This window comes from Mustelus asterias, chromosome 24 (genome assembly GCF_964213995.1).
Source record: "Mustelus asterias chromosome 24, sMusAst1.hap1.1, whole genome shotgun sequence".
In the NCBI taxonomy this organism is placed as follows: Eukaryota; Metazoa; Chordata; class Chondrichthyes; order Carcharhiniformes; family Triakidae; genus Mustelus; species Mustelus asterias.
This window is the reverse complement of record NC_135824.1, coordinates 37410548-37423508: the sequence shown is the minus strand read 5'-3', so window position 1 is coordinate 37423508 and position 12961 is coordinate 37410548. Positions and strand designations below refer to the sequence as shown.

The window sequence follows — 12961 nt, the reverse complement described above, 5'->3', positions numbered from 1 at the left end:
TGGGAATGAATCATGGTTTTATGTAACTGCATTGTTTTATACTTTCTGGATGTCCCATGATCATATTATAAAGTAGTTGTGTTCTATGTTATGAATCAAGCACTGGTAGGAGTTCTTTTTTTTTGTTTTTGAATGTATTTCTTATCAATAAAAAATTTGGTGTGGCACGAGCAAATTTTTATTCCGAAAGTGCGGCCCAGTGAAAAAAGTTTGCGAACCCCTGAAATAAACGTTGGAATATCCAGTTTTGAAAATAAATGCAAATTTTAAATTTTAAAAAAGTGTGATTCTAGTACAATGATGTTCTGAACACATGAGGTGAAAATGTTTCATTCCTTCCTGGGTAGTTGAATGACACTTGGTTGCTACTGGAGATAACGCCTCGAGGTGTTAGAATTTGTAGGACATGCAGAACATGTTTTGGTTTTCACACCTGTGGGTCTGTAAAGATCTTGACTAACATTGGGCAGTGGTTGCTGCTAGAGCAACTGCTCATTCTAAAATTTGAACAAAGGGGCAAAAACTTGCAGAGTTGAGTGCACATCCTGTCTGACGCGATTGAGAAAAAAAGTGAGAACTGGACCGAGTTAAAAGCCATAAAACCCGGAGATCGAGCATAGGTTCAACAACATCAAGTTCAGAAAGGAGTTGAAGAGAAAGCATTGTTGTCCTGAAGCCACGAGGAATGGATTCCTTTCGATTAGTAAGTACAAATGGCAATGACTGTGTCAATGCTTTACACACATGGTTCCTTCTATCTAATTTAATTGAGTTTGTTCTCTTTTATTTCAGGGGAATTTGTTGTGCTTAATCCTTCTTCACTGTACCTATCAGTCTGGCGCCATTGAGAATGTGCTAGAAAATGTGCAGGTAAGGTTAGGAAATTAATTGTATGTGTCTTTCCTATATTTCACCTGTTCTCTCTTTGCCTCGCAAAACATTCATCTCTCTCTAGTTTCCTCTCAGTTACTGTCTCTCCCTGCTTGTCACATTCTCCTGTTGTTTTATACTTATCCCTCAGTCCACAAGGCAATAGATACGAATCAGGACTTGCTAAGCCGTTCAGCGGTAGATCTTAAATAAAACGGAAAATGCTGGAAAAAGCCAGCAGGTCTGGCAGCATCTGTGCAGAGGCCGGAATTTTACCATCCTGCCCACCACGGGAATCAGAGCGGGCAAGGGGCGGACAACAGAAAGGTCCCTTGACCTTGGGCGGGATTTTACGATTTCGGGATGAGCGAGGCCGTACACTCCCGCCCATAGAGTTAGCGTTTCAAGTCCATTGGCTCTTATTCAGAGCGAGAGAGAGGACGAAATGTTTCATCGCCAGATCATGTTGCATCACAAAGTATTATTGGTTTCATTTTGGTAGGACAAATTTGAATGCGGACTACAGGGTCAAAGGTAGGGTTCTGAGGAATGTGGAGGAACAGAGAGATCTTGGGATTCATATCCACAGACCTCTGAAGGTTGCCACTCAAGTGGATAGAGCCGTGAAGAAGGCCTATAGTGTGTTAGCGTTTATTAACAGGGGGCTGGAGTTTAAGAGCCGTGGGGTTATGCTGCAACTGTACAGGACCTTTGTGAGACCACATTTGGAATATTGTGTGCAGTTCTGGTCACCTCACTACAAGAAGGATGTGGAAGCATTGGAGAGAGTGCAGAGGAGATTTACCGGGATGCTGCCTGGTTTGGGAGGTAGGTCTTATGAGAAAAGGTTTAGAGCGGAGGAGTTTGAGAGGCGACTTAATAGAGGTTTACAAGATGATGAGGGGGATAGATAGAGTGGACTTTCAGAGACTATTTCCTCGGGTGGATGTAGCTATTACAAGGGGGCATAACTATAGGGTTCATGGTGGGAGATACAGGAAGGATATCAGAGGTGGGTTCTTTACGCAGAGAGTGGTTGGGGTGTGGAATGAACTGCCTGCTGTGATAGTGGAGTCGGACACTTTAGGAACTTTCAAGCGGTTATTGGATAGGCACATGGAGCACACCAGGATGATAGGGAGTGGGATAGCTTGATCTTGGTTTTGGAAAAGGTTTGGCACAACATCGTGGGTTGAAGGGCCTGTTCTGCGCTGTACTGTTCTATGTTTCTGCCCTCATCTCCCATAACTACTCACCATTTCAGGATTGGCCTGGCATGCAAAGAAAATGCCCAGCTCCTTTTCTCTACTGCAAACATTCTTTTTAAACCCCTCTGTCCTGTCTCCTCCATCCTCACCTCCAACATGTGCAAGGAACTCTTGGATATCTTTGTCAGTAAGACCGAGACCATCCAGTCAGCTGCCTTTCTACCACTTTGCTCCCTTCCCCTTGCCCACCGAATCACAATTCCCCAATTGTTTCATCCTAACGGGTTGGTGGTGTTTTCCTGGTTTGGGGTGGGGGGGGGGCACTATTTCATTTTTTGAGGGCTGAGAGCCTGTTTCTGAGTGGAGAGATTGTGCCCTTTAAAGTCGGTGGCCTGGACTCTATCATAGCTGAACCATCGTGTCCTACCTGACTCCAAGTCAGACAGCTGACTGACTATTTGGCCTTCACTGTCTCTACCAAGCTGCCCTGGTGACAAATGGGCATTTTTAATCACATTTCACATCATAAGAAAACGTGTGTTTGATTTTGAAATCCCAGAACAGGGTGATTGATCACTTTGACCTTCTCTCCGGATCACCAGGAAAATGGCCTGAGGTGGAAAGGAATGCTTGACGCGTTAATGTGTTATATGGAACCTTTGCTGCTTACTTTATTTTTGTGAAGGCTCGATTGAATCCAAAAATATTTACATAGAATGAGTAGCACAGAAACAGCCATTTGGCCCAAGGGGATTACGCTGCAGTGCAACTCCCTCACAAACCCATCAGAAAGTCTGATCCAACCAACCAATCTTGTCCTAAACTCACCGATTGCAGCTCCTCACTCCCCCAACATCTCCAATTTAAAATTCTCATCAGTGAATTTAAATCCTCGCATGGCCATATCCATTCCTCGCCGTGTAATCTCCTCCAGCATAATATTAACAATTTACCACAGAAAGAAAGCAGAAGAAGCAGCGTGAATTATCTGAAGGTTTGGGGGTGTAACATTGGCAAGTTTTTACAAAAGAAAACTAATTTCATCTTTCATCTAATAGAAGGTAAGTGGAGCCGGACTGGTGGCATTTTTTATTCATTAATATCTTTATGCAACAGCTGAATGAACACCTGGTTAGGAATGGGACTGAAAGTTAGAAGATTAAGTACAAAAAGAAGTGATTGAATGCTGTGGGAACATGGTGGGGCAGATATTTTCTTCAGCATTTGGATCTACAAATTTTATACACACAGATAACCTGGCTGAAAAATCCAGCAGGGAGAGGCAGGTGCCCATAACACTGCCTCCCCCATTAGAACTGAAGGAATGGGAGCAGGAGTAGGCCATCTGGCCCCTCACTCCTGCTCCATCATTCCATAAGATCATGGCAGGTCTGATCAAGGCCACTTTCCTGCCAGTCCCTCCATAACCCTGACTCCCTTGTCAATCAAAAATGTGTCTACCTCAGCCTTGAGTATATCCAATGACCCAGCCTCCGCTACTCTCCGCAGAAGGCAATTCCAAACAATAACGACCCTCGTGAGAGAAGGAATTCCTCCTTCCTTCAGCCTTAAATGGGAGGAGACCCCTAGTTTCAAAACTGTGCCCTTTAGTTCTAGATTCCCCATGAGAGGAAACATTCTCTCAGGACTGACCCTGTCAAGTCCCTTCACCTCTCGTTCCTCTGAATTTCAGGGAATATAGATCCAACCCCATTTTGCTTACCATTTAATTTAATGGATATAAACTTGGATGTGCCGTGTTTTGGATGTACAATCAATCGCTCACTTTCAATTTTCTTATACGAACCTCCAACCCAACTACTTCCATCCGGCTCCCTCCTAATGTTTTGTACCCAAAAACTCAAGAGGACAACTTTGCTCACTGGCTTTTGAATTGATACTACCAAGGAAGCCACGTGAAGCCTGCAGCTGGTAAATATACATAACGTAGATCAGTTAGCGAGACAATATCACTTGTGGATTGATCTTGAGGTGGACGGGAGATTATTTATAGAAGATTCCCTCAGGATATGAAGTGGTTTAGACAACCTCCAAGGCAAAACAGCTTGGGTGGTTTCATTGAATTGAGAAATCCAGGAAAGAGGCATTAACTCCAATTCAGACACCATCAAAGGTCGGAAAGAGAAAGAAAAGAAGTGATTACTTGAGATGAAGTTTAGATTTTAAAAATCTGTAAACGATAAGAGGAATGGAAGAATGAGGGAGGTAAGGAGGAATGAGGTTGAAGGTCCAATAAAAAAAATAGTTCAGTTAGCAGATGATAACAATGTGGTGAGGATGAAGCTGGAAGAGATCCGCAAGGGAATGTAAGAAAGGCAAGAGGAATTTTCTCAGGAGCACCGAACATAGTAATTTTGAGCTTTTTTAATGAAATATAAAAAGAATAATTTGGCTTTTTGAGCTGGAGAGGTTTGATCCATTATATATAGATGGTTGATGATATGTGGAAGCCAAAGAGTGGATGGGAACCACAACACAAGTTTGTGAAAGATTTACTGGGTTTATAGATTGTACTTGCTGTGTGGAAAGGCTGTAGGTCCTTCCTTTCCTACACACTCGATTCTATTCCTTTGTGTAATGCCTCCCAGTGTAACATCCTGCAAACCCCGACCCTTGGCTGTGTCATGCCGGAACAAACAAACGTGAAGCATTTACTCCACGTTTTCAATTGTTTTCAGGGAGTGGCTAATAAAGAAATTGGACCAAGTGACCCATTGAAATTGATCGCAGAGGCAAAAGCCAGGCTGGGAGCTGCTCGTTATTGGAGCGATGGTGAGTCAAGACAACACTACCAAAAGCAGGATTTTTAACAGACAGAACCAGACACACAACATTAACTGTTTCAAATAAAAACATGAGAAAGAAACATGATGGTTGTGTAGTCATTAACAAATTGCCCCTCGTCATGAATGATGAAGGCTCAGTGGCTACACGCACAACCCAGGGAGGTATTGAAATATACAGACCTGGCTGCCCAGGGATCTCTCGGTTGGGATGGGAGGGAAGAAAATGAGCCAGGGTTCCGTCTCTGATCACCAGCAACTGATATATGCTGAAGGTTCCAGACTCATTGTCCCCTCAATCTTTAATGGAGTACAGCCACCTGAATAGGGAACCAGATGGTGAAAGGGGACTTTAATCTCGGAGTTTAAATCAAGGCCAGCGAAATAGGACGAAAGGGCAGCACGGTGGCACAGTGGTTAGCATTGCTGCCTCACAGCTCCAGGGACCTGGGTTCAATTCCGGCCTCGGGTGACTATCTGTGCAGAGTCTGCACGTTCTCCCCGTGCCTGCGTGGATTTCCTCCGGGTGCTCCGGTTTCCTCCCACAGTCCAAAGATGTGCAGATTCGGTTGATTGGCCATAGTAAATTGCCTCTTAGTGGCAGGGGGACTAGCGGTGTAAATGAGTGGGGTTATGGGGATAAGGCCTGGGTGGGATTGTGGTCGGTGCAGACCTGATGGGCCAAATGGCCCCCTTCTGCACTGTAGGGTTTCTATGATTCTATGAAAGTCTCCTGGGCTGTGAAATGAGTTTTGAGTATTTCAGTCATTTCTAAACAGTCTGAGCCTGCAGCACAAAACAGTTAATGTCAGAAAGAGCTAAGGGTGGTTGGTGGAAAAGGACATTGCCCTTTGGTAAGGAAGATTAACTCTACACCAGATTATGTGAGGCCTGACCTGGAATTTTGGCTTTTTGCTGACCATGGTTGCCTGAAAGTGGAACCATTTCATTCCCCAATCCCACAGCACCTCAGTAAAGCTCAGTGAATTGGGTGGAGACAAAGTAATGGTACACACACAACTAGCCTATTAAGGGACAGCAACTTCAGGAAAAATGAGAGGAGAAATCTGAGCATTACAGCTAATCAGAGCATCAGAATAAAAAGAGAGAAAGTTTCAGAATGACTCAAACCCTCAAAATGAAGAAAAATGGGTTAGCATGACACTAATGTGGAAAACCCACACCGCAACAGCTCAATACTGTGTTAGACCCCTACTGTGCATTTCTACATTTTAATAATGAACTTTCTCAATTTGGAGAAAGAAATGGACTGTTAGTATAGTTATTACACTAAGTCTATGTTTTCTATTTTGTCAGAAGCGGATGTGGTGTTTGATGTGCAGCGCTCCACAATGACGCATGTGCTGACTCCTGTGGACGCTATAGTTTACGACGTGATCAACGTGAATTATGGAAAGGCGTACAGCAACGAGACTGGAAAGTTCACATGTCCCAAGTGCGGCTTATATTTTTTTAGTTTCTCCTCTCTGCCGGGGAGAGGCCTGCAGACAGATGTGGCCCTGATAAAGAGTGGAACAGAAGTCAGTGTGCTCCATAGCGTGCTTCCAAAAAATAGTTCCCAGCTCTCAACAAAAAACGTGATCCTGGAACTCCATAAAGGAGACCAAGTTTGGGTCAGGCTTGTTAGCGGGAATCTCTGGAGTCGGGATGGATCACTCAGTTTCCAAGGATTTTGGCTGGCTTCTCAAGCTCAGTAAGGTCAGGGTGGAATTTTCTCTCGTGTGTTGGTGGGCCAGAAGTCTTTAATCACAAACCACTCAGTATTTTCTGACCAATGAAAAGAGCAACTGTACCCAACTTTCCAAGAGGAACTGGGATCACACTGAGCTCATATACCCCACCTACACTAAAGAGAAAACTCTACCCTGTTTGTCTCTGGAAATCATGGCTGGTTTCAAGAGAGTTTATGATTTATGGGCTGCTTAATATCTGCGCTTTATTAGAATGTGTTCCAGCAACTGGTCCATTAAATAGCTAATTCTTGCTTAAGTGACATAGAGAGAGAGAGGGGGAGAAACCAAGGCACAGGGGCTAAGGGAGTGAGATGGAATCATGGACAAAGAGTGGGAGATGGGGGGGAGAATACCACGACTCAGGGAGACGTGCCAGAGGTTTAACGTGGAAGCAGTGGTCAGACTCACTAGCTGGAAGGTCAGGGGTGAACAAGCCCTGGAAGCCACAGCGTTATTTTGTTATTTGGGGGAAATGGGGAGGTGTTGGGGTCTTTCCTACAAAGATGGCCTGTGCCACCATGGGTCCTCTGCGGGGCACAATGTGCTTGATCAGGTCGTGCCCCGCCCTCCTCTCCTTCCTACCACCACTGGTAAAATCCCAGCAATGACAGAAAGGGAGAGAATTTGGTGCCTCACAGCACCAGGGAGCTGGGCAGTACGGTGGCACAGTGGTTAGCGCTGCTGCCTCAAGCACCAGGGACCTGGGCAGTACGGTGGCACAGTGGTTAGCACTGCTGCCTCACAGCACCAGGGACCCAGGTTCGGTTCCTGGCTTGGGTCACTGTCTGTGCGGAGTTTGCACGTTCTCCCCGTGTCTGTGTGTGTTTCCTCCGGGTGCTTCGGTTTCCTCCCAGTGTACGAAAGGTGTGCTGGTTAGGTGGATTGGCCGTGCTGAATTCTCCCTCAGTGTACCTGAACAGGCACCGGAGTGTGGCGACTGGGGGATTTTCACAGTAACTTCATTGCAGTGTTACCTACTTGTGACATTAATAAATAAACTTTAAACAAAAATTTTAACATTTGAGTAAAACCAGTTAAAGCAAGTGCAGAAAAAATATCGTCATGCGAGTTTTAAGATGAAGATGCAGCTCCCCGAGTACAAAAATATGTCAATCAAGTTGTTTAAGTGGGAAATCAACAAGCACAAAATATTCAGGGTAAACACAGAAAATCTAGACTCTGTGAACAAAATGGACACAACAACATGCTCTTGGTATTTAAATATACAGAACTATGTGCAGTTCTACCAGTTATGGTGCCGGGCCAGAGCTTTGTTATCTAATGATTCTCGTGCTGGTCAGTATGGTGGGTGGATACAATGAAGAGAACAATTTATAATCAGCGCAAGCACCTGCATGCATAAGTTTTTTCAATAAAGCTTTCAGCTTACAGCTCCTTCCTGTCTCCAAGCGTTTCATTATTTCAGTGTTGGAATTCAGACAATAGTTGGTTACAATGATAGCACAGAGGAATCAGAGTAAAGTTGAACTCTCTCAATAAAGAAAAGTAAAAAATGCCCCCAAATGAGTCAGTGGGTAAATGGTGTCATGTTGACCCACAAGCAAGAACCAGGTTCCATCGCTAACCTGTGCCGAATTAGCTTGGTTCCACTTGTGTGGTGGGTATGGAGGCGACAACTGGATTCAGTGTCATTGGGTTAATGAGGAGGTAAAGAAATTAGCCAGGGTTGCAGTTACTGCTTCCAATCCACGGGCACTGGGCTGGATAATGCACAATCTGAAACCTGCACCAATTATCACCATAAAACTTTATATCACACTGATAAATCTCCAGTGCTGTGGTACAGAGGGAATCATGAACAAATGCAAACTCCAAGTCAACAGAGGGGGAAGAAGAGGAGACAAGACCGGGAATGGGAGAATGAGATATGGGGGAGGGGTATAACACTATTGAGGAAAGGGAGGGGGAGGGGGTACTGATGCTGATTTCGGTACAAATGTGACCATGGGTTCAGCACCTACGTATTCTTTGTAGTTTCAACATAATACAGGAGTTGGAATGTCTTGTACAACTTCAACAAGACATTGGTAAGGCCACAGTTGGAATACCGTGTGCAATTCTGGTCACCCTATTATAGAAAGGATATCATTAAACTAGAAAGAGTGCAGAAAAGATTTACTGGGATGCTACCGGGACTTGATGGATTGAGTTATAAGGAGAGGCTGGATAGACTGGGACTTTTTTCTCTGCAGCGTAGGAGGCTGAGGGGGTGATCTTATCGAGGTCTATAAAATAATGAGGGGCACAGATCAGCGAGATAGTCAATATCTTTTCCCAAAGGTAGGGGAGTCTAAAACTAGAGGGCATAGGTTTAAGGTGAGAGGGGAGAGATACAAGAGTGTCCAGAGGGGCAATTTTTTCACACAGAGGGTGGTGAGTGTCTGGAACGAGCTGCCAGAGGTAGTAGTAAAGGTGGGTACAATTTTGTCTTTTAAAAAGCATTTCGATGGTTACATGGGTATGATGGGCATAGAGGGATGTGGGCCAAATGCAGGCAATTGGGACTAGCTTCGGGGTTTTAAAAGAAAAGGGGGCAGCATGGACAAGTTGGGCCGAAGGGCCTGTTTCCATGCTGTAAACCTCTATGACTCTATAATAGCAATGGGGAAACAAGGAAGTCAGATATTAAAGAAGTGTTAACATGAGCTGATAATCATGTGGATTCCAGCTTTGGCAGCAGAAATAGGATAGGGGCGGAGGATGGCGATAATGTAGAGGGCAAGAAATTGAGCTTGGTGAGATACAGCGATAATGATTGGATTGCAATGTGGTCTGACAGGGAAGTATTAACAGGATCAGCTGGGTGGGGAGAGAGACATATTGGTCAGCGGATGCTTGGGACCACCCCACAGATGGATTCCCACAAGACAAGGGGTCACTGGAGGGACCACATCTGGAGGGACCACATCTGCATGTGCCACATCGACTGGCAGGATATTGAAGTGATTTTATGGAGATCCCAGTGTAATGTTGGTGCATTTTGCTGCTCAGAAATTAGTGCAAATAAAATATAACCACTGCTATTAATAATGATTAAACTTTGAATTGCTTCAGGAAAATGGAATGAAAGTTAATTGGCACCTTTATCCCAAAAAAAGCCATGTGGATTCAATTCCAGAAAAGAGTCCCTGCAAAAATAGCAAAGCTCTAATGAAAAAGGAACTGGTCAAACATTCGACTGGGAATGGGATTTGATATTTTTTAAGAATGCGGACCAATGACTGATAATTAACTGGTATAGTCTGGATCCAGAATTTTTTTTCCCAGGGTGTGGGTTCAGTGGCCAGGCCAGCATTTCCTGTTCATCCCTAATTGCCCTTGATTGGAGTGGCTTGCCTAATCCTCAAAAGGCAGTTAAGAGTCAACCAAATTGCTAAGAGTCTGGAGTCACCTGTCGGCCAGACCAGGTAAGGATGGCAGATTTCCTTCCCTAAAGTATACTAGTGAACTGGACGGGTTTTTATGACAATCGATGATAGTTTCACGGTCACCATTATTGGGACTAGCTTTGTATTTCAGTTCTATTTGAATTTAAATTCCACCAGCTGCCGTGATGTGATTTGAACCCATGTCCCAAAGCATTCGCCTGGGCCTCTGGACTACAGTCCAGTGACATCACCATTATGCCACTGTCTCCCAGAAGGCCACCAGCTAAATAATTCCCCATCTGGACCTGGCAAAAACACCATCCCTCCTCAGGAACACTAAACACTCTTGTACCAAACAAAGGTGCTAGCAGAGGTGATCAATTTCAAAGACTCATAGGCTATTATTTTATCTGTGGCACGTTGTTGCCGGTGGTGGAACTAGAACTGGGTGTATTCATGGTGGATCTCTGCCGTCAACCAGAGCTGGGGCCTCAAAAAGCTTTACGAACTGCTTGTTACGTAAAATGTACAAGTGTCATGAGAGCTCCCTGGGAAACAGGCACGCACATGCTTGATTCACTGCTTGCAGTCGCAGACCAGTTCACAAATTCCGCTAGTTGACCCCAGAGAGCTCTAATGGCCAACTGTGTGCAATCGATGACTCCTTGCACTCTAATAAGATGAGCAATGGCCCTGAGCCCAATACCCTTGTCACCTGGCTGTTCTCACCTGTGGCACAATGAATGAGTTCATTCGCACAACACAAGAGGGAATCAGTCACCTCCTTTATGGACCTATATGTGGTAGCTTTAAATGAACATGAACCGGGTTCTGCGAGATTCCAGAACGCTGCTGACTAATCTTGACATAATTACAAAAAGTTTTAGCATAGAGTTTGCATGAGGTGCAAACATATCACAGGTAGGAACTGTCCAGTGTTAGTGTGAGGTCCAACCTGCACAGCCATGTTTACTGGCTTCGGTTTTTTATTCTTTCATGGGATGTGGACATCGCTGGCTGGGCCAGCATTTATTGCCCATCTCTAATTGTCCTTGTGCAGGCATCTGGATGTGGATCGAGTGAACCTGATGTGTTTCTGCAACAATTGACAATGGTTTCATGGTCATTATTTGACTTTTCAATTCCAGATTTTTTTAAATTGAATTTAAATTTCACCATCAGCTGGGGCGGGATTCGAACCCGGCTGGGTTTCCAGATTACGAGCCCAGTGACCCAGCCCAATTCAAAAGGCGGCGGCCAGTCGACTTTCATACCTGTTGCAGTTCTCGGAAAGAGAATCCAATTATTCCCAATGTCAGTCATGGCTCAGTGGTAGCATTCTATATTTTCGTTCCAGTCCAACTCCAAAGACTTGAGCGCGTAATCTAAGCTAATACTCCACTGCAGTACTTAGGCAGTGCTGCACTGTTGCAGGAGCCAACTTTCAGCTGAGATGTTAAACTGAGGGCTCCGTACTGGATGTGAAAGATCACATGGCGTTACTTTGAAATGCAGGGCCCTATTTTACCATTTTGATTCTAAGTGCTGGACGGACGTGAAACTGGGAGTGTTTCAGATCCGACTTTTAGACCCGTTCTCAGGCACCCCCATATGCACTCTGCCTGAAAAAATATCAGCGATTCCAAATCGTGCTGCACAAGCCTGTGGGCGGGGCTTAATGCACCCAAAATCCTGCAGCTCTGATCGGCGCGTCCAACTGCGCATGCGCAGAAAAAAGATGGTAGAATGCGGCTCCAACGCCATATCGCTCCCAGGTCAGATAATTTCTCCCACTGGCCCCCACAGACATTGCCCCCTCCCCACCCCCACAACATTACTCACCCTCTTTTCCCCCCCCACCCCTTCCACCAGCCACTGACCGCAGGCCCCTCCCACCTTTCCCCCCCACCAAGCTCAGGCACAGTGGCAGCGAACCCCCCTTTCCCCCCCACCGAGCTCAGGCAGAGTGGCAGCGGACCCCCCTTCCCCCTCACTGATCTCAGGCAGAGTGGCAGCAGACCCCCATTCCCCTCACCCCTACCCATCTCAAGCAGAGAGCCTTCGGACGCTCGGCACTCACCTCCTCACTAACTGGAGCGCCCGAATCGGACTTTTATGGAGCATGTTTCTTTCGTGCCGATTCTGGATGGGTGAACGCGGTGGTAAAGGGAGAAGTGCCGGTAAGGTTGGGATGCAGCCCATTAAGTCGATTTAAATACATGCAAATACATTTAAATGGCCATCGGGACCGTTTCGGTCACGGTCCTGATTGAGGCCATTTTCGGGCCTTGGTAAAGGGGGAACCGGCGCAGAGGCAGGCGCAGATCGCGCTACTCGCCTCATGCCCATCTTTACCAAGTTTTTGCACGCGGAAATGGGCGCAAATTGATGGTAAAATCGGGGCAACGGAGTCTGTTGCCTGGCCTGGCCAATATTTATCCCTCAATCAACATCACTGAAGCAGATTCCCTGCTCATTGTCACATTGCTGTTTGTGGGAGGTTGCTGTGTGCAAATTGACTGCTGTATTTCCTACATTAGAACAGTAACTACAATTCAAAAGGTCTTGATTGGCTGCAGAGTGTTCTGAATTCCCTGAAGTCATGATCGGTGCTATATAAATGCACGTTTCTTCTTTCTATGCCCTAAACTGCTGTCCCCAATTTTGTGAAGCGCTCTGGAGCGCCATTGCGGGACAATCGCAGTTAGTTGCAAGCTTGACCATCACTGTACCTCACCTGGAAAGGTGGCTGAGACACTGGCAGCATTACAGTGACAGAGGGATGGCAGCTCCTGGCTACTGGCGGAACTTGGATTCATCCATACGCAAAAATACTACCAGATTCTCAAGTGCAGTATGGAACTCATCTGTGTTTCTCTGGGCTGTGACAGGTTTCACCCCCATAAAGCTAATTGTTCCAATTAGTTCCAGATTCC

The 12961-nt window shown here is 45.5% G+C and overlaps 2 protein-coding genes across 2 annotated transcripts in view; one reads left to right on the top strand and one right to left on the bottom strand.

Annotated features, from left to right (window-relative positions):
• mthfs (5,10-methenyltetrahydrofolate synthetase (5-formyltetrahydrofolate cyclo-ligase)) overlaps window positions 1-12961 on the bottom strand; it is a 132731-nt gene that overhangs the window by 38700 nt on the left and 81070 nt on the right. The gene's annotated exons all lie outside the window — the stretch shown is intronic.
• Window positions 557-8032, top strand: LOC144511320 (complement C1q tumor necrosis factor-related protein 3-like). The gene is made up of 4 exons (XM_078241574.1): window positions 557-703; window positions 793-870; window positions 4778-4871; window positions 6200-8032. Exons 1-4 carry the CDS (start codon window positions 686-688, stop codon window positions 6598-6600), a joined length of 591 nt encoding a protein of 196 aa, XP_078097700.1. The 5' UTR covers window positions 557-685; the 3' UTR covers window positions 6601-8032.

Bases quoted from the DNA above. Each gene is read 5' to 3' on its own strand.
- LOC144511320 (XM_078241574.1), top strand. The intron at 871-4,777 runs GTAAGGTTAGGA...AATTGTTTTCAG, and splicing joins ATGTGCTAGAAAATGTGCAG to GGAGTGGCTAATAAAGAAAT. The intron at 4,872-6,199 runs GTGAGTCAAGAC...CTATTTTGTCAG, and splicing joins TGCTCGTTATTGGAGCGATG to AAGCGGATGTGGTGTTTGAT.